Source organism: Sapajus apella, unplaced genomic scaffold (assembly GCF_009761245.1).
Source record: "Sapajus apella isolate SASKATOON/1434 unplaced genomic scaffold, GSC_monkey_1.0 scaffold25, whole genome shotgun sequence".
Classification (NCBI taxonomy): domain Eukaryota; kingdom Metazoa; phylum Chordata; class Mammalia; order Primates; family Cebidae; genus Sapajus; species Sapajus apella.
The window spans coordinates 18778085-18800568 of NW_022436965.1; the positions used below are offsets into that span (position 1 = coordinate 18778085).

Consider the following 22484-nt stretch of genomic DNA (forward strand, 5'->3'; position numbering starts at 1 on the left):
AGCACCAACTCTCCGTGATGGGTGGGACTCTAGGCCAGTCTCCCATGGCCACCCAGTTTCTGCTTTTCTTTTGGTTATAGTAAACACAAGCTGCTGTTTATACTCTTGGACCCTTGCCCTCAGAGTCAAGAAGTTTCTCCCAAGCAGTTCTCTACTCCATTTCATTATGTGTTATTTCAAAGTTTATGTTGTTTTCCTTATTCCTATTTTGTGGGTACCTCATATTAGCCCTCCAAATACTGTAGAAACTTACCTGCTTAGTTGAGATAGCCCAGTAGGGAGGATGACTTTCTCTGCTCTTTTTATGTTCTGCCTTTGGAATTTTGGGGTCAAAGACCTGTATTTCTCAAGCTTGTATTTATTTGTTTCTGAAGAAAATGTGTTGTCAGGGAAAAGGTCAAATTTCATAAATTGATCTATTCGTACCAGGTACCAGGTAAAATTAGTACCAGGTAAAATCATGTTGGCAGTAAAACAAAATAGACTGCACCTAACTCTAAGTCATGACATATAGTGAAATTTCAAAAAATTGTTCTCCTATCGACTATATTTCTATGTCACTTAGAATTATGACATGTCACTCATTTTATCTAGCTAACCCTTTCATTAGGGAGGTGATACTTAACGTAAACTGGTATATGTCTAATTTTGAGGAATTACCCTTTATGTCTTTTGAAGACAGTAATTTTCATCTCTAAAGTGTGAGTATGAGAGATTTCAAATCACTTGTAAAGCTCTGTGGCTTTGGGCAAGTCACTTAACCTTTCCAATTCTTGGTTTACTCAATAAAATGGGGATAACTACACTATTACCCTTTGTCTGGCTATTTTTTTTTAACAAGGATTAGAAGATGGCATGTAGTTAAAAATGAGCAAATATAACTTGTAGAAAAAAATTAAAAACAAGTCATAGGTTCATGAAATTTTCTAGGGCTGCAATTCAGATGACATGATTTTCTCTGCTCTCATTTTACATAGAACTCCTTTTCAGTTTTTAATGCTACACAAATAGCATTAAAATAGTGCAAAGAAAGATTGTGAATACTTTAGGAAGCAATACTATTCCTATAGCCTTATTAATTTAAGGACAGGTGGGACACACCCGATTCCTCCTTGGCCTCTGATGTTTTATCTCTCTAGGAGGTGAAAAGGCCGCCTGTTCTTTGCTAGAATATATTTTATCTGTAGTAGACACATTTATTAGCCCTGTCTCCTTTCAGCCTATCCTTTGATTGCCACAGCTTTCTGCAGAGCCGCTTTGTAAATCTTCAGAGTCTCAAATACCCAAGCTCTGGTTGAGGGAGTGGACATTCTCTATTGTTCCCTCTGAATCACAAAACTAAGAAGCTTTCATCCCTGGATGGCTAGATTCTTGTTGCTGTTGGAGGATATGAGTGGAAGACTTCACATTTTGTCGTCTTGCTCTAGATTTTCTTTGTATTTTAAATAAATTTTTGTTTTCTTCTAATTGACTTACTGGAGGCAAGACATACTGTGACACCTGTTGTCATGTCTGATGATGCATAATAATTGAAAGATTTCTGTAAAATGATAGTGGCTTTTGGAGACTCATGCTTGATCATGAAAGCTACGATGGAACATTCCAAAGATGTGGCCTCTTTGGGGTCCGTATTCTGAAGCTAATATCTCATAAAGAGTCAAGTGAACAACAATTGGTGCAGGCAGTGCTAAATGAAGCTGACAGTCTGTTGTACCTTCTGCTACAAATTTAAAAAGTATCCCAAACTTTTGTAGTTTCATAGCCAGAGGAATGCTGTGTTTATTTTCAAAGATATATTTTTTCATATGTTTTTAGCTATTTTTGTCATTTATGTGTGGGCTCTAAGTCACTGATGTAAAATTATGTAAAATGTTTTATTTAATGGGCTTGTCAATTGTTAATTTCAATAATGATGGTGTTGATAAAAATAATTTCAGTTTAAAGATAAAAGATATATGCTGTTTGATCAGGTGATTTTACTCAGGAATATATTTTATAAAAATACAAATATAAGCATGCTTGAACAAATTATATAAAAAACTTTATTTTGGTATTGTTCAAAGTGTCAAAAATGAGACAGAATACATGCTTTTTGTTAGAGAAATGAATAAATTACTCTGTGTAAATTAAACAGATAGCTTGAAGAAATACCCCATTAAAATAATGGAAAGGAAAAAAGCAGCATGCAAAAAAGTTCTTATAGTATGATCCTTATTTCAAAAATAATAATGATTTAAAAGAATTTTTCTCATCCTCAGAAGAAATTATTTCTTCTATTACCATGAGGCCTGGTGGTAAGGCTTGAGGCCCCAACTCCGTCCACTGTGCTTTTTCCACAAAATTCAAATACATAATGATCTTTTGTCCAAATCATCCACTCTTTCTTTCCCATTGAGGGTAACATAGGATCTCTTAGATTCTTCTGTAGTTTTGTATCTTCCAAATGATTAGTGTGTTTGTTAGATGGCATTAAGAGAGCATCTACCAGTCTACATTTCTATAAAACTGCGAGCAGTTGGTTTCTACTCATACCATCACCTAAACCATCATTGGCAACAACCAGGCTCTCCTCTTCAGCTCAGACCAGATTCAGATTCTCACCCTGTAGGTGTTTTGTTCTTCACTAGCCTCTCCACTCTAGCACCTGAAAGCCATCTCAGAGATTTGCACACAACTTTCCCTGGGCATGGCCATGTTGGAGAAAAGCAGCAGATATTTGTTTATAGGAGACCTAGTGTATTTGTAAGCTAGTTTTATTAGCTTGACCTTAAAGGTACTGGAAGACATTCAAATGTTCTTTGATCTTTTCACCAGAGAACAACAAGAAACAATTTGTTCAAGTACATAACTTAGCATTTTCTGGTATGATGAAAATTAAAGTTGTTACATAATTTCTATTTCATAGTAAAATGATTTTTTTCTTTTATTCTTAGGAATTACTTCAACTCGAAGTCCTTGTTTACTTTGACATCTGAAATTTCACTCTGTTCATTAGCTACAATTCCTTAGTTATTATTATCATTCCATAAATTTTTCTTTCTGAAAATGGGTGAGAGTTCTTATAGAGTATAGGAGTCATGTCTTGTAGTCTAACTTGGATCTTCCTCAGCACTCAGCACAATGGCCTATGAATAAATAATTTATCACAAAATCATTTACTCAATGGTCAGAAGTTTTAAAAGTGAGCCCTATTTTAGAATAGGAAGCCTACTACAGAGAAGAATACTATGATTTTTAATAGTTTCTCTACAGTCAGGCCCGCTTAAATTCATAAAACATTGACAAATACTGTTGTACTGCTTCTCATTGACCTTTACCCTCTTGATAACATTAACCAGTATATCTTTGCTAGGGATTATGACTAGACCTGGGATAAAAAGAAGATAACAAAACTATTGACTTTTCAAGTGGAGACCTCATATTCCTGGCAAATCGATCTTGACAATAAAAGATAAACATTAGTTAAACAATGAGATGAATGAATAAAAAGTAGAAAAAATGTATGTGTAATCTTCACAATGAAACTTATTACCAGAAAAAATCTTGTTGGTCTTTTTAGTGGGCATCAAACCAGTTAATTATTCATAAAATTCAGACACGAGCAGAATGTCCAGGTTAAAATCTAGCTAGTGCCAAGATTGACAAATTCCTCAATACTAAAAGCCAGGAATATGACTGAGGTATGCTTGTGAATAACACGATGGGACTTAACACATGGGCAAGGGTTAAGGTAGGAGAGAAAATGAAGACAGAGAAAAGTCAAAGGAGAATAATTTAGCATCAGGCAGACCTAATTTGAAACTCGCCTCGAGTGTGTATCAGCTGCATGAACTTGAGAAGTTATTTCATTTCTTAAACTTGCTTTGTAAAAAAAATCTGTAACGTAGGGATACTGTAGAAGGCGGTCACAAGAATAAATTAGCTGATAAATATGAAACAGTAAGGTTCTACTTGGCAGAGAGTATTTTTGCATACAGGCTCATTTAGTGGCAAAGCACGATCTCCCTGGAAGAAAGCACAGCTGGTAAGAAAAATATTGGCACAAAAATATACATTTCTACTTCAGAGAAGCTTTTGTAGGTTAAAGCAGTATGTTTCACAGCTTTTAGCAGAGGTAAGAAAAGTAGCTGTAGAAATTAAGAGATGAATTACTTAAAGTGGACTTTGTTCAGTCACTTAAACCAAAGCTAAACTAAATCTGTATTGTCCGGAAACATGCTTGAGAACAATGGTTCTTAAATAGCGAACAGCAAGCTAACGTGAATGGATTACAAATGAAAACAAAACAAGTTACCATTACCAGGCCTTATCCTGAGCCTACAGGGTCAAAAATGAAGGGAGAAGCCCAGAAATGAGTCGCTTCCCCTGAACACTCTCCCCACTTACCTCCACTCAAAGAAAGCAAAAAACTTCCCTCACCACAAGAATGGCTGAGTTTACAAATGAAGAGAGTCCAGTGTGCAAACTAGACGAAACTACACCAGATTTGGTACCCTTGATCACATGGGCTAGGGGTTCAGACTACATTGACTAATTCCTCAACAAAGAGTAACTGGACATTTATATCAGCATTCTGCTTCATGTTTTTTGGAGCAATGCTACTTACATTTATGCTTAACTTAGCTGTAGTGAAGGACATCTGGTTTTTATTCCAGAGGGTGTGTTTGAGGTACTCTTAAATGCTTGTGTGACTTGCATGAAGTTTAGAATTTAAAAGTTGCTTCTGCCACCTATTGGATATTTGACCTTAGGTAAATCATTTAATCTTTCTGGGCTTCCATTTTCTCTTTCATAAGATGAAGATATTAATATTGGCAACCTGATAGGATTGTGTTACAGTAGTAAATTCTTACATTAAATGAATCCTGTCTATTACACTCAGGATCCAGAAATTTCAAATAGACAAAACTCAGGAAAACAATGTTATTTATATAATACTGATTAACAAAGCTTGTTTCCATCTAGAAATGCAATAAACTATAGAATCACTTTGTGCAGAACTTGTCATAAAATAGGTTCTCAGAAATGCCAGTTTTCTCTCTGACTCTCTCTCCCTAACTTACAGCAGCTTTCTCTGTACTACCTGGCTTGTTATTTTTTGCATTGCATTATTATGATCTCTTGTATTATTACTTAATTTTCTATGTGTGCCTTGTTTTTCCAGTAGCCTTTAAAATTCTTTGAAGAAAGGAAATTCATGGTACTGTTCATGGTACTATTGCTAATGCCAAGCACTGAGTATTCCTAGTGCTAATCCCAAAAAAGTGCTCAATAAAAATCTCAATTGATTAAGGATAGAAATACTAAAAGAGAGTTAATCTATGAGATACAGAGTATCACTAATGCTAGAAATGTTTAGTCTCTCCCCACAGCTGGGTTTTGGGTCCTGCAACATCCCAGCTTCATTACTCAAACTTGGTTTATATAATAATTTAATTAAAATGCATGTATATATTTTGAAGGTATATTTGAAAATAATTTATGTAATGAAAATATTTTTAAGTGATACATATTTGAAGCTAAAGTTAAGTTACATAGATTGGAACCAGGTGTGTAAATTGGCAGACACCCCTTAATATCCCCTGGCAATTGAGTGCTGTAAAAGTGTATTAGGGAGCCGAATCAAATACCTTATTTCAGAAATAGGAAGAGCTGGATTATAAAGAATAATTCAACTAATGGCTAAGAATTTTAATTTCTGAAATGTCTTTTTGTTTTAGTCAGACTACCACAATAGATAGCTGAAAAGTAAAAACAAAAAAACAAAACAAAACAAAAAAAAAAGTATCAGGTGAGTATACATAACACTTGGATGGTATTATTTCTATTTTCTGGCCTTCTCTGGTTTTCACATCCCTGGTCCTAACCCATTTCCTGCTGCATTATATATATTCTGAAGTCAGAGTTGTAGTACTTAATATGTACTTCTGTTCCCTGCTAATACTATTCTGGGATATCAAAATAAAACTTGTCTCTAACCATAATTGTTGACTTTCTAACTTATGAGAATATCTGGTAGGCTTTATCCAGATATTCCATTGGGAGTTTAAGAGTCTAGAATTGTGCTACTCTTTATCATTTAACAATGTGCCAGGTAAAGATATCACCACAGTAAAAGTAATCATAACAAATTTCAAATTAGAGATACAGTAATGTAGTTGACTGAATACTGGAAGTTAGAGTTAAAAGACGTAACTGTCCCCACTAGCTATTTTGCTAATCATGAACAAGTCACTTAGAATCTCTAGACTTAAGTTTCCTTATCAATTACAAATCAGGCTATTGTTGTGAGAATGAAATAAGATATCATATGCCAGATATTTAAAATGGAAAGGCACTAGGGACAGTACCGTGGTATTAGCTGAGGAATCTGCATGCGGGGTCCTGGGATTGCTCTGTGACAGGCGTGGAAGAGCCATTTGAGATATTTATTCTGGGTTTTTAATGCTCTTTGACAGGACTGTAGCCTTGACATAAACACAGAATGTGTACATGGTCAAGAGAAATGAATAGAAAGAACTTTCAGGATGAAAAATAAAAAGTGTGAAAATGTAAGAGATATTGACATTGATCTAAGAAAGCATGCCAGATTTTTCATAGGTTAGTGATGGAGGCAGCAAACCACCTTACCATGTATGTAACTATGCAACAATCCTGCATGATCTGCACATGTACCCCAGAACCTAAAGTACAATTAAAAAAAATTTAAACCAAAATCTCATTTCTTGGTTGTAAAGATTTTTGCATTATAAATATACATAAGAGATCAATAAAACACCACATATATAATCTAAAAACTCCAAGTTTGCAGCTAATCTTCCTTTCTGATTTTAAAACATTTCTAACATAATGGTTCAGTTAAATTATATCTACATCTTTAAGCTGCTGTCTATACTGCAGATAAAATGTGATTCATATGTAGTCGCTACTGAGAAAACTGAGTATAAGGAACTATTAATAGAAGCATGAAATGTTTTTATAAGTTTTAAGAAAAATTAGAAACTGGATTAAGAGCTGAAAAGGAGAGACCTTGAAGAATGTGCCAGGAAGGTCTTGAGTTGTGCAAGCTTTGCACAATTGATGCTTAGTCTAATAGGCTTGGACCTTGGAACTAAAGATAATTCTTCTGAGGTAGCCACCCAGTAGGCATCTGTTTCAAGTACATATTCTGCATAACTCATGGCCCCCACTCCCCCCACCACCCCACATTACTCAACTCCTTAAGATAAGCTTTAGTTTTTAAATTTCACTTGTAATTTTTGAAAGAACTTCTGATAGCCTCTTAGGAAAGAAGAAACCTACATATTTTAACAAAGCTTGATGGGATATAATTTTGTTTTATAAAAAAAATTAATAAATATAATTGTATTAGTCTGTTTTCAAGTTGCTGATAAAGACATACCTGAGACTGGGAAATTTACAAAAAAAGAGTTTAATAGACATCCACATGGCTGGGAAGCCTCCCAATCATGGCACTAGGGACACAGCTTGTGCAGGGAAAATCCCCCTTATAGAACCATCAGATCTTGTCAGACTTAGTCACCATAACAAGAACAGCATGGGAAAGACCTGCCCCCATGATTCAGTTACCTCCCACTGGGTCTCTCTTACAACATGTAGGAATTCAAGATGAGATTTGAGTGGGGACATAGCCAAACCATATCAATCAGACTTTGAGTGAAAATAACACATTTTATCTATTATCTTTTTTTTTTTTTTTTTTTTTTTTTTTCTTTGAGACTAAGTCTTACTCTGTTGCCCAGGCTGGAATGCAGTGGTGTGGTCTTGGCTCACTGCAACATCCGCCTCCAGGGTTTAAGCGATTCTCTTGCCTCAGCCTCCTGAACAGCTAGGATTACAGGTGCTTGCAACCATGTATGGCTAATTTTTTGTATTTTTAGTAGAGACAGGGTTTCACCATGTTGGCCAGGCTGGTCTCAAACTCCTGACCTCGTGACCCACCCACCTTGGCCTCCCAAACTGCTGGGATTACAGAAGTGAGCCACCATGCCCAGCCATATTATCTAATTTTTATTCTTGATTACATATCAGAAAGAATTATCTTGTTAGCTCCCCTTTTCTCCCCATTCTGCCACCTCTGCCATACCCATTCCCAATACAAATAGGACACATTAATTTTGTAATCAAATAGATCTCCAGTCTGATAGAATAGGCAAAGTCATCTGGTGAGAATGAGTGGCCCAGTGGTTAAGTAGTAGACTTCAGGAGTGTTAAATAAAGGCAGGAACTAGCTATTCGGCTTGCTTGGGGTATCAAGGTCTGGATGGGGTTGAGGAGCACAGATTTCTAATGGACCATGACATCTTCATGGGCAATAGCATCATTCTGCATGTATGTATCATGTTTCTTGGGGAACAGTGTAATCTAGGAGCAGAGAAGGAGGTAAAATAGGTGAATTAATCTAAGGTTAGAATTTTAGAATTAATCTAAGGTTAGATAGGTTCAAAGGAAGAGGGGTGGTGGGGTAGCAGCTTTTGCTCAGAGGGTGGCAGCAGAAGTGAAAGACAAGAGTCCTAAGCCATGCAAAGAAGGCAATGAAGATTTGAGAACAGGGCTGTGTGAGCCTCTTTGAAGTTTTGTTTATGGAAGTATAGTTAGAACTGCCTCAGTAATATCAGACTGCCTCAGTAATGGCGACCTGCCTCGGTAGTGGTGGACTGCCTCAGTAATGGTGGACGTCCTTCCCGCCACAGAGCTGGATTATCCAGGGTCTAGCTGCGCTTGCTGTGAAACTCTCAGTCTGGAGTGTTTCAGATTGCTGGTCTTTGTGGGGTGGGACCCGCCAAATCAGATCACCTGGCTCCCTCTCCTGCCCCCTTTTTTTCAGTTGAATTGGCGACTCTGTCTCCCAGGCATTCCAGGTGCCAGTTGAAACAGCTGCCCAGATTTATGTGAGTTTTTGTGCAGAGACCCACTGTGCTGGCTGAAACAGCCATGCTGGAAACTTGTGGCACTTTTCAGCCAGGAATCTCCTGGTCTGTGGGCAGTAATTCGTTTGGAAATGTGGTGATCACTCGCCCTCTGCGTTGTTCTTGCTGGGAACTGTACTCTGTTCCTATTAGGCCATCTTGGATCCCGGGCCGAAGATCATTTCTAATATAGTTATCAGACCTTTTAAAGAAATAGCAACATTTGTTTAAGGCCCGTTATATCAGTTGCCATCTGATTGATTGATGGGTATTGGCTGATTTGGTTTTGTTTGCAGAAATGTAGGTATATTAATTTTCTATTGCTGCTCTAACAAATTACCGCAAATGGGGCCTTAAAACAGCATGAATGTATTATCATACAATTCTGGATGTCAGGTGTCCCAGGTGGGTTTCATTGGGCTGAAGTCAAGATGTTTATAGGACCTTGCGCGCTGGAAATTCTGTGGGAATCCATTTCCTTGACTTTTTTGGCTCCTAGACATGCATTCCTTGCATTTCTTGGCTCATGGATCCTACCTCCATCTTCAAATAGAAGAGTAGCATCTTCAAGAATCCCCTTTCTCACTGACCTCCCACCTACCTCTTATAAAGACACTATGATTACAGTGGGCCCCCCTAGGTAATCCAAAATAATCTCCCCATCTAAAGATTCTTAATCACATCTGTTAAACTTCTTTTGTCACATAAAGCAAAATATCTGCAGATTTCAGGGATTAGGAATTGGATATTTTTGGGGAGGTGATTATTCAGCCTACCTCTTTAGGTATTCTGCTGATTCATTAGGTAGGAATGAGATTTTGCCCTAATTTTGAAAAGTGAGATCTGGGACATTTGGACATATAAAATAATATGGATTAAGGGATAAATTAAAATTATTCATGATTTATTTCTAGTCATTATTATTTTGTTACTCCACATTTCGTAAATATATAAAAACTTTTATTGAAGTGTGAGGGTAATATGTCTCATTAATATTTCATTCATTTGGCAAGTATTCATTGAATGCCTGGCATTGAGCCCCAGAGTACACAACCAAGTATAAGATATGACAGTTGCGTTTATAACGCTTCAATTTTATGAGGCAGAAGGAGAAGTAAATATATAATTTTACTACAGTGTGATAAAAGTGATGAGAGGTATAATCACAGGTGTTAAGGCAAAATATAGGAGCAACATCCACCCAAATTGACCAAAGTGGGAAAGAAAATGCATCCCAGATATATCCATCCGGATTCAACTAAAGCAGCAGAACTAGGGATTTGATCTTATGAATTGTGGGAGCAGGAGTAGTCTAGTCTCTGAAGTCTATCATCTTCACAGCTGATCCTGGAACTTGAAATATGCAGGGCAGGAATTTGAGAGGGAAGGTGTATATGAAATAGGAAGAGCAAGGACAAGGTAGAACCCACAAGCTCAAGACTGTGTCCATCTCTTACTGCTTCCAGTATTGAAGTCAGTGATGTAGGTATTTTGCAAGAGAAGTTGGTATCCTTGTCAATAAAACTAAACTCACCTGGCCCAGAGGTCAGAGAAGCTGGAGGTGAATGTAGGGGAAGCTGGAGTGGCTGCCATACAATACTAGAAAGGTGACCCAGCAAATAAAGGAAAACATACTTGAACTGCAAGTTGACACATTGCAAATTCAGATGCCACTACATCTGAATCAACAGAGAAAAAGTGCTTTCATCTAACTGTAAGTAGTTTACTGTGGCTAGAATGGCTTATGCTCTGGTGGGGCATGGGGATCTGGAGAAGGTAAGGTGGGAGGAGTGAAGGATAAGCCTGAGCCTTTAGTTGATCAAGATCATTGGAGAGGTTTTATAATTCTGATGGCAATGGGAATACTGACTATGACAGACTGTCCAATCTTTCTTTTAAAAAGCTCAAACCCATTAGCATTGAGTAATCTTCACTTGGGCATCAGATCTCCTCATTCTTCTTTCCTCCTCATAGTTGTGCCCACAAACTCCTCAACTTTCCCTTACACTCTGATTGCTCAATGCCTTTATCTAGAATACATTTCCTTCTCCCTGTTCTCTTCTTCAGGTTCCATATCTATTTTGTTAACACTGCCCTAGGCAGTATTCTTCCCAGCAGGATAGAAATGACCACACTATGTGTTACTAGACTATGGCCATCATGAGGTCAGGAACCTTTTCTATATTATCCAAATGTCCCCACTGCCTAGCACAGTATCTGGCACTTAGAAGGTGCTCAGTAGATGCTTACTGACGGAATCAAGTACCAAGAGCGTCTTCTCTTTTCTTGTGTTATTTTCAATTGTCTTAGTGGGTTTGATGAAATAGGACTTCTGACCACTGTCAGACATAGAAAGGCACTAGGTTTCTCAGATTTCTATATTTGAATAGAGAATTAAGAAGAGACAGTAAATGCCTCCAGCATTTTTCAGAAAAGCATCTACAAACAGACTCAAGTTGTCAGGAGGGAAAGAAAAATCATTTTTCTTCTGAGATCGGCTCCAAGACATTGTTGAACTTTTAATTGTTTACCAAAGTGTCATCATTCTCTTCTCTAAGGCCTTTCTTATCATTCTTGATATATTCACTGTCTGTAGGACTGTCTCTCTGGCGATTGGGTGAGTTATAATTATAAAGAGGCTTCAATTTTTTGATGTAGAAGAATTTCAACAATTTTTGGAAGTTTTGTTTAAGAGTTGCAGAGGTCAGTTTATGGGCTATTTTCTTAAAAATACTGTGGGTTATTTTAGCCAACTCTTTGATCACAGGGTCTTCATCTCGGAGCAGTCGTTCAATAACTGTAATATCAAAAGAGACTTTAGTTCAAGACATCTGTTTCTTAGACGACATGAAGCTTTAATACTAAACAGCCCTGCCACCTTTTGCAGAGTCCCCACTTTTCTCCATCTCTCCTCTTTATTCCCTCTGCATTTTGTAACTTTTCCTGATAGCATTCAGGTAGTTTTATCACCTATTCCCATCAGACTCCATTAAAAAAATGGGAATAGTCACTAAAAATACCAAGAGCCTTTTATGTGCTGAGCATTCTGCTAGATAATATAAACATATATTCATGTATTTAGGAAGAGGTTCATATTGGTCATAATAATGAAAAAGTTAAAATCAGCCTAAATTTTCCTTAATAGGGAAGTGCTTAAGTTAGGAATAAACAATGAAATGCTACATACATATTAATATGATGATGTAGGCCCATATTTCTTGGCATAGAAAGATGTTTATATTATAAAGGCAAGTGAAAAAAGTTATATAACAGTTAAAATAGTTAAAAAATAAATATATAATAGCTTTTATTATTTAAAAATATCCGGGATAAGACATATACCAAAATGCTAATATCATTATATCCAGGTAGTGGACTGTGAGAAATTGCTATTTTATTTCTTGATAAAAGAAATAGAAACAAAGGGGGAGATTTAGAAAGCACAGAGATGAGAAGGAGCAGAAGGAGGAGGAGGAGTGAAAGAAGAAAATGACTGTAAAAAAGATGGAAAATTCTAGTGTTTGGCATTTAGCAGGTAGTCAAATATGTGTTGAATGAATGAGTGAGTGAATGAATGAATCAATGAATAAGGAAGGAACGTAATGATGTGTAAATGTAGGTCCGTAAATTACAATAAATATACCACTCTGGTCGGGTATGTCCATAATGGGGGAGGCTATGCATAGGCGAGGAGAGAAGGTATCTGGTAAATCTCTATACCTGCAGCTTGGTATTGCTGTGAACCTGAAACTGTTCTAAAAAAATAGTCTATTAAGTAAAAGGAAGGAAGGCAGCCAACTTGTTTTTATAACTCACCTATTTATATTTCTGACCCTGATGGGGCAATAGAGGCTAAGAGAGATTCCTAAGATCCAAACATTTTGATAGACTAATATTACCCTTCCTTAATTCCTTCCCCTGCAAATGTATTGTACATTGCTATTCACTAAAATGCGAATTCTCTGAGGGAAGAGACTTTGCTTTATTTGCAGCTCTGTCCCTAGCAGTAAATAGTGCTGTCAAATAAGAGATGCTAAAAAATGTGTTAGATGAATGAGTAAATGGATTTTCAACTTTCTGAAGTTCCTAAGGTTTCTAGGATGATAGTTCTCAGGCAATGAGGAGAACAAATGGAGAGATTGAAACGGGGAAAAAGAAGAAAAGGAAATAGAATAGAAACAGAAAAAAAAAAAAAAAACATGCCTCTTAACCCAGTCCTTTAATTGATTCTTCCATAATTATCCAACCACTACTACCCCTCTCTTCCTATCTGGCCTGGCATCTTTATAAAACTCACATGTGACTAGAATCACAAATAGTTAATGCAATTAGATGTATGCATAAAGATTTTGTTATAACCTCAATACTCACCATCAAGCATAACTTCAATTTCATCTCTATGCAGTAAATGACCACCTGATTTTGCCAAATATCCTATGCACATAATAAAAATTAAAGTTAGTGCAATATGCATTTTGAAAATACATTCTCTGATGTTATCTGTCTGGCTTCTTTGCTTTTTTCAAAGCAAAGCATCTCTAGATTATTCTTGAGTCATCTTTTATACTGTCAATTATTGTCTCATAAAATTTTTTATTGAAAGATATGTGAGAGTATAAATGTACACAAATCATATTGGGCAGCTCAATAAATGACCACAAAAGGAACACACCAGGGCTACCACTTAGGTTATTCAATAGGGTATTAGCAGCATCCTGGAAGCCTCCTTCAAGCCTCTTCCAGTCTCCTCCTCCACCTTTCAGAATACATTCTTTTGTGTCTACCTTCTTTTGCTTCACATTACATTTTGAGATCCATCCATATTCTCACATGTAGTAATAGCTTGTTCATTTCCATTGCCGCATGGAATCTCAAGTTTTCTTGAGATGCAGCCATTCACACTGTCTCATTTGTTTACATATCTATGGCTGTTTTCACCCTACCACAGCAGAGTTGAGAAGTTGCAACGGAGACTATATGGCACTCAAAGTCTAAAATATTTACCATTAGGTCTTTAGCAGAAAGAATTTGCTGAATCTGCTATGCACAAGTCCATCTTATGAATGCAGCATTTTAAAAATCCATTCTGATGGACATTTGTGTTTTTTCCAGTTTGGGGCCATTATGAATAATGAAGTTATGGGCATTCTTGTACATGAAATTTGGCATGTACAACAGTATAACTGCTGCTTTGTGTATAACTAGGAGTGGATTTAGTGGGTATACTTATGTTCAGCTTCAGTGGTTACTGCTAAACAGTTATCCAAAAGTGGCTGTACCAATTTTCACTCCAACCAATCAGGTGCTAACATTTTCATTGCTCTATGTCCTCTGAACAGTTTATACTGTTAAAATTTTTTCTTTACGTCATCCTCATGGTTTTGGTGATAATATCACATTGTAATTTTAATTTTCATTTTTTGTTGTTGATTAGTAAGATCATTTGTGTATTTATTGGCTATTTGGATGTCTTCTTTTGTGAAATGCTTATTCAGGTTATATATTGCTTGTTTATATATTGAATTATTCCTTTCTTAGTTACTTGTAGACATTTTAAAGTTCTGAATATTAATATTTTTAAATGGTGCATGTCTTACAATATCTTCTTTTATCTCATGGCTAAACTTTTACATTTGCATTGGTTTTTTGATTAATAGAAATCCCTAATCTCAATGTACCTTAATGCATCATCTTTACATTTATGATTAGTGAATTTTGGGGTCCTGTTTAAAAAAATCTTTGCTTGTCTCAAGTCATAAAGATATTCTCCTATATTTACTTCTGGAAGCTTTACTATTTTACCTTTTATGCTTATATCTGTCATTCAACTGGAGTTACACAGCATGAAGTTGGAGTCAAGATATTTTTATATACCTGTGTAATTGATCCTGCACCATTAAGAGAAAACTTGTTCTGGGCCCGGCGCGGTGGCTCAAACCTGTAATCCCAGCACTTTGGGAGGCCAAGGCGGGTGGATCACAAGGTCAAGAGATCGAGACCATCCTGGTCAACACGGTGAAACCCCGTCTCTACTAAAAATACAAAAAAATTAGCTGGGCATGGTGACGCGTGCCTGTAATCCCAGCTACTCAGGAGGCTGAGGCAGGAGAATTGCCTGAACCCAGGAGGTGGAGGTTGCGGTGAGCCGAGATCGCGCCATTGCACTCCAGCCTGGGTAACAAGAGCGAAACTCCATCCCCAAAAAAACAAAAACAAAAAAGACAAAAACAACAACAACAAAAAAAGAGAAAACTTGTTCTTACCTTACTCCTTGGCAGTGTCACCTAGATCATAAATTGTGTGTGGTCAATGTCTTGACTCCATTCTGTCTGTCTATCATCGTGTCACTACTACATGGCCTTACTGTGTAATGCATCTTGATATCCCATGGTATAAATCTTTCAACTCTAGTTCCTCTTTAAATTATCTTGGTTATTCTCAAACACTTAAATTTTAATGTAAAGTTTGTCATCAGCTTGTCACATTTCACACACACACTCAAAACCCCTAGTGAGATTTTGTTTGGGAATACATTGAATCTACATAGGTCAATTTGGGAAAAACTGACATTATCATAATGTTTAATCTTTTAACCAGTGAACATAAAATATCCCTGTATGGAAGTCTCTTAAAAATTTTCTGTATGTTTTCCAGTTTTCTGTGTATTCATTTTATGCATTATTTCTTAGTTTTATTTTAAGGTATTTGATAATTTTTGGTGCTATTTTATTGGCTTTTTTAAATTTAAATTTTTTATTTCAATAGGCTTTGGAGGAAGAGGTGGTATTTGGTTACATGGATATAATGTCATGCTGTATAACTCCAGTTGGATGATAGATATAAGCATAAAAGTTCCTTTAGTGGTGATTTCTGAGATTTTGGTGTACTCATCATCTGAGCAGTGTACATTGTACCCAATATGTAGTCTTTTTTTTTAAATTGTAGAGATAAGTTTATTTTGTTTGTTTTTTAAAATATGTTGAGTACATATATAACTTTTTCCTTTTTTTAAATAAATTTTTTGCACCTATTGACCCATCCTCTAAGTTCCTTTCCCTTACCTCCGATCCCCTAACAGGCCCTGGTATGTGTTGTTCCCCGCCCCCCCCCCCCCATGTCCATGTGTTCTCATTGTTCAGCTCCCACTTATGAGTGAGAACATGCGGTGTTTGATTTTCCTGTTCCTGTGTTAGTTTGCTGAGGATGCTGGCTTCTAGCTTCATCCATGTTCCTGCAAAGGACATGATCTCATTTCTTTTTATGGCTTCACAGTATTCCATGGTGCATATGTACCACATTTTCTTTATCCAGTCTATCATTGATGGGCATTTGGGTTGGTTCCATGACTTTGCTATTATAAATAGTGCTGCAATAAACATACATGTGCATGTGTCGTTATAGGAAAATGATTTGTATTCCTTTGGGTATATACCCTGTAATGGGATTGCTGGGTAAAATGGTATTTCTGGTTCTAGATCCTTGAGGAATTGCCATACTGTCTTCCACAGTGGTTGAATTAATTTACATTCCCACCAACAGTGTAAAAGCATTCCTATTTCTCCATAGCCTCACCAGCATCTACTGTTTCTTGACTTTTTAATAATCACCGTTCTGACTGGTGTGAAATGGCATGGCATCTCATTGTGGTTTTGATTTGCATTTCTCTAATGATCAGTAATGTTAAGCTTTTTTAAAAAAATACATTTGTTGTCTTCTTTTGAGATGTGTCTGTTCATATCCTTTGCCCACTTTTTGATGGGGTTGTTTTTTTTCTTGTAAATTTGTTTAAGATCCCTGTAGATTCTGGATATTAGACCTTTCTCAGATGAATAGATTACAAAAATTTCCCCTCATTCTGTAGGTTATCTGTTGCAGAAGCTCTTTAGTTTAATTAGATCCCCATTTGTCAATTTTGACTTTTGTTGTACTTTTAGATTTTTTTTTTTTTCACTTTTGGCATTTTTGTTATGAAGTCTCTGCCCATGCCTATGTCCTGAATAGTATTGCCTAGGTTTTCTTCTAGGGTTTTTATGGTTTGGGGTTTTACATTTAAGTCTTTAATCCATCTGGAGTTAATTTTTGTATAAGGTTTAATGAAGGGGTCCAGTTTTATTTTTCTGTATATGGCTAGCCAGTTTTCCCAGCACCATTTATTGACTAGAAAATCCTTTCCCCATTGCTTATTTTTAACAGGGTTGTCAAAGATTAGATGGTTGTAGATGTGTGGTGTTATTTCTGAGGTCACTGAGGTTCCGTTGATCTATATGTCTGTTTTGGTACCAGTACCATGTTGTTTTGGTTACTGTAGCCTTGTAGTATAGTCTGAAGTCAGGTAGCATGATGCCTCCAGCTTTGTTCTTTCTGCTTTGGATTGTCTTGGTTATATGGGGCCTTTTTTGATCATGTATGAAATTTAAAGTAGTTTTTTCTAATTCTGTCAAGAACGTCAGTGGTGGTATGATGGGAATAGCATTGAATCTGTAAATTACATTGGGCAGAATGGCCATTTTCATGAAATTGATTCTTCCTATCTATGAGTATGGAATGTTTTTTCTTCTTTCTTTCTTTCTTTTTTTTTTTTTTTTTGCATCCTTTCTTATTTCCTTTCAGTGGTCTGTAGTTCTCCTTGAAGAGGTCCTTCACATTCCTTGTTAGCTGTATTCTGAGATATTTTATCCTTTTTGTAGTGATTGTCAATGGGAGTTCATTCATGATTTGGCTCTCTGCTTGTCTATTGTTGGTATAAAGCAATGCTTGTAATACTTGCACACTTATTTTGTATCCTGTTACTTTGCTAAAGTTGCTTATTAGCTTAAGGAATTTTTGGGCTGAGGTGATGGGGTTTTCTAAATATAAAATCATGTCATCTGCAAACAGAGACAATTTGGCTTCCTCTCTTCCCATTTGAATACCCTTTATTTGTTTCTCTTGCCTGAAAGTATAGTTTGGTGTTTGTTCCCCTACCCACCCCCCATATTTAGTGTTTTTACAGGCAGACCTGGTGGTAATGAAATCCCTCAGCATTTGCTTGTCTGGAAATGATTTTATTTCTCCTTTGCTTATAAAGCTTATTTTGGCTGGATATGAAATTCTGGATTTGTAATTCTTTTCTTTAGGAATGTTGAATTTGGCCCCCAGTTTCTTTGGCCTTACAGAGTTTCTGCTGAGTGGTCAGCTCTTAGTCTGACTGGCTTCCCTTTGTAGATGACCTGGCCTTTCTCTCTGGCTGCCCTTAACATTTTTTCCTTTATTTTGACCTTGGAGAGTCTGATGATTATGTGTCTTGGGGTTTGTCTTCTCATGAATTATCTTAATGATGCTCTTTGCAATTCTTGATTTTCATGTTGGCCTGTCTTGTTAGATTGGGGAAGTTCTCCTGGATAATATCCTGAAGTGTGTTTTCCAGTTTGTTTCCATTCTCCCTGTCTCCTTCAGGTACTCCAGTCTATCAAAGGTTCCATCTTTTTACAAAGTACCATATTTCCTAAAGGCCTTGTTGATTTTCATTCTTTTTTTCTCTAATCTTGTCTGCATGCCTTATTTCAACAAAGTGGTCTTCAAACTCTTATATCCTTTCTTCTGCTTGGTTGATTCAGCTATTGATACTTGTACATGCTTCATGAAGTTCTTGTGCTGTGTTTTTCAGCTCCATTAGGTCATTTCTGTTCCTTTCTAAACTGATTATTCTAGCTAGCAGCTCCTCTAACCTTTTATCAAAGTTCTTAGCTTCTTTGCATTGGGTTGGAGCATACTCTTTTAGCTCAGTGTAGTTTTTTTATTACCAGTCTTCTAAAGCCTACTTCTGTCAATTCATCCATCTCATCCTCCATCTAGTGCTGTGCCCTTGCTGGAGAGACATTGCAAACATTTGGAGGAGAAGAGGCACTCTGGCTTTTTAGGTTTTCGGCATTTTTTAATTGATTCTTTCTCATGTTTATGAATTTGCCGAGTTTCAATCTTTGAGGCTGCTGACCCTTGGATGGGGTTTTTGTGGGGACTTTTTTGTTGTTGATGCTCTTGTTGTTGCTTTTTGTTTGCTTTTCTTTCGATGGTCAGGTCCCTCTTCTGTATGGCTGCTACCATTTGCTGGGGGTCCACTTCAGTCCCTTATCATCTAGTTCACCCCTGCATCTGCAGATGTCACTCAAGAAGGCTGGAGAACAGCAAAGATGGGTGCCCACTCCCTCTTCTGGCATCTCTGACCTCAAGGGGCATTGATTGGATGCCAGTAGGATCACTCCTGTGTAGTGTTTCTGACAACCCCTATTGGAGGGTCTCGCCCAGTTAGGTGACATGGTGAACAGAACCCATTTAACGAAGCATTTTGCGCCTTGGTGGAAGAGTGTACTTCACTGGGGGAAACCCGCTCATCTGGGCTGCCTGGATTCCTCAGAACTATCAGTAGGAAAGGCTATGTCTACTGATTCACAGACACTGTGGCCATCCCTCTCCCTAGAGGCTCAGGCCCAGGGAGATCTGGGTTCTGTCCCTGAGCCTCTGGTTGGAGTTGTATTTCCTGCAGGAAGTCCCAGCCAGTGAGAAAGGATGAGTCAGGGTCAGGCCAGAGGAGGTGCTCTGGCTGCAGTCTTCCACAGCTGGTGTGTTGGGCTACTGGGGACACCTTTTGGGACCAAGCTGTCCAGCCCTATTGACTCCAGCAAGGGAAAGGCAGAGCCATTTAATTTTTTGTTTGGCCTTATTTTAGCTTTGAAAAATTCTTGGCCATCATCTCTTACAATAGTTCTTCTGCCTTATTCTTTTTCCTCTCTCTTTTTGAAATGTATATGTTAGATTATTTAGCCATGTCTCATATTATCTTATATTTTTTTACATTTTTCATTTTTATTTCTTCAAACTTTAATCTTTAGGTTGAATATTTCATTCTGCCATATCCAATTCTGTTTTAAGGCTTTTAAAATATGCTGCTGATTTCATCCAGTGAGTTCTACATTCTATTATTTAATCTTTTGAATATATTAATAATATTTATCTTAAAGATATATCTAATAACTACAACAGTGGTACAATCTTCATTCCATTTCTAATGTTTGTTTTGTTCTTGTGATTTAAAAAGTCTTTCTATATGTCTGGTTGTTTTTGATTAACTGTCAGCTATTGTACATGAAATTGTGTGTAGAAAATTTGAGTCTCTGGGTAATTTATCTTCTCTCAGAGGGGATTTATCTTTGCTTTTGCCAGGTAGTTAAGCTAACGGTATATCTTCTTTATCCAACCAGGGATTTAGATGTCGAGGGTTTGTTTATTGTGAGGGATGGTTTATTTCCAGTTTGCTCTTTCTCCTAGGTTGAATCCTTCAGAGATCCCAGTCAAAAGCCTGAGAGTATTTACTAGGGTTTCTCCCTATTATAAGTCTACTTTCCAAGTTTTCTTCCTCCAGCCTGGTGAGACAGCTAAAATTTCTGCAGTGTTTGTAAGCCTCTCAACTATAATTTTTGCATTTAGAATTTGCAAAACCTAAAAATAAAAGTAATCTTTAAATAACAGGTCTACTTCTTTTGGCTTTTCTGTTCTGTTCTAGATCACTGTCTTTATAAAAGCTCTTTAATCACTTTGAAAAATTTTATAAAATATTTCCCCCCCATATTTGTAACTGCTTATGGCAGGAGGCAGGCCCAAAACAAATTGGCCAACTATTACTAGAAGAAGAAATTTAAAATAATTTTAGTTTAAGTAGGTTTTTCCTCTAAGATAGTAGATTAGAGGCTTTTAGTGTACCTCATCCACTTGGAAACAGAAAAATACTGTGTAAAGGTCGATGCTGTCATCTTTGAACCTGGAAAGAATATGGGGAGCCACTGTAAAAGCAAAGGACACTTCAGAGCCCAAGAAAGAGAAGGTGGATCAGCAGCCTGTATGATGGCATTTGTCTGATAAAAGTGAGTGAAGTCCCAGTATGTCAGAAGGCAGAGAGTCTGCTTCTGTAATTCACCTTTCCATTAGATATCCATGCAACCAAAGACACAAGAGAGCACCTGTTCTCTCCCAAGTCCTTGGGTTAATTGAGGGAGAGGCCAGGAGACATTGAGAGGAAAAGGCATCAGGAAAAAATGTGGGCATTTTCCCTAACCTGGGGCAGAGAGGAGGATAACATTTTCAAACTGGTCTCATACAAAGTCAATCATTGTTTGGTGATCTGGCAGCGATGGCTACAATGAGCATTTGTCTTCGGCCTCAGAGCAATTGCTTTGAAGTGGGTAAAGGGCCCCTATAGCCACCAGCGAATGTGAAGTACACTCCATGGATAAGCACTGAAACTGGGATCTTTCTTGTTGCAGGACTGGAGTAGAAGGAGAGTTGCTGAAGCTGCAGTAAACTTTATAGCCAGGGATGCCTTTGAGATCTGGGATGACAGCTCTGTATGTGTCATTGTTGGGTGTCCCAGCCTGTTCCCTTGGTCAGTCAGGAGAATGAGCTCCACTAGTTCCAATGAGTGGGTGAGAGAATACCATTCCTGCTCACCTGAATTAGGAGCATGGGCCACCCTTCCCTTCCTGTGCAAAGAATTTTGTGTGGCAGTGCTCCCTCCACTCCACACTAAGGCATATTTTCAGGCACCTGGTGCACCTGCTTACCTGCATTAGGAGTCTGCGCCACCCCTTGCTTTCTGTGCAGAGATCTTGGTGCCATGGCACTTTCTCTGATCCATACCCAGGGCATATTTCCAGGCATTTGGTATACTTACTTTCCTGTATTAGGGGCCTGAACTGCCCTTTCCTACCCCTCTGCAGTAGTGGTTTCTCTGCTCTGTCCTGAGGCATATTTCTAGGAATTTGATGCACTCGCTTGCCTGGATTAGGATCCTAATCCACCCTTCCCTTTCTGGGTAGAGAGCTTGGGGCAGCCAACTTGATGGTCTCTTCACTCTATACCTGGACATCTCTCCCTGCATTTGGAGCACCCACTCTTCTAGACTAGGAGTTTAGGTTGCCTCTCCCCTCCCATCCAGAGAACTTGGTGCAGTGGAGATTTCTCTACCCCACACACAAGCATGCCACTGAGTGCTTACTCCCTAGATTCCCATAAGAGCTGGTACTTGTGACTGCCATTGAGGGACTGTGGATGGCTTGCCTGGCATGGCTTCACCCAGCTTGGTCCCCAACTCTGAGACTCAAATAAGAGATTCAAATAAGCACAATCAGAAATGATAACACTGACAAACAACTGATTCCACAGGAATGCAAATGATCATCAGAGACTACTATGAGCATTCTATGCATACAAACTATGAAATCTAGAAGAAATGTATAAATTATTGGAAACATACATGTCTCAAGATTGAACCAAGAATAAATAGAAGTCCTGAACAGATCAACAATAAGTAGTAAATTTAAATTAGTAATTAATTTTTTTAAAAAAAGATAAAAGGTCCAGGACCAGACTGATCCACAGTTGAATTCTACCAGACATACAAGGAATAACTGATACCAATCCTATTAAAATTGCTCCAAAAAACGAAGGAGGAGGGAACCCTCCCTAATTCATTCTGTGAAGCCATTGTCACCCTGATATTAAAGGATGGCAAAGGCACAAAAC

At 37.5% G+C, this 22484-nt stretch overlaps 1 protein-coding gene across 1 annotated transcript in view; it reads right to left on the minus strand.

The window, feature by feature from the left end:
* Positions 1-8307: 8307 nt before the first annotated feature.
* MROH9 (maestro heat like repeat family member 9) overlaps positions 8308-22484 on the minus strand; it is a 101677-nt gene continuing 87500 nt past the window's right edge. Inside the window, exons 20-22 of the mRNA XM_032291119.1 lie at positions 13302-13364; positions 11462-11727; positions 8308-8385 (exon numbers count right to left, since the gene is read on the minus strand). Of these exons, the coding sequence (XP_032147010.1) occupies positions 8308-8385; positions 11462-11727; positions 13302-13364 (407 nt within the window). The remainder of the gene's footprint in view (positions 8386-11461; positions 11728-13301; positions 13365-22484) is intronic.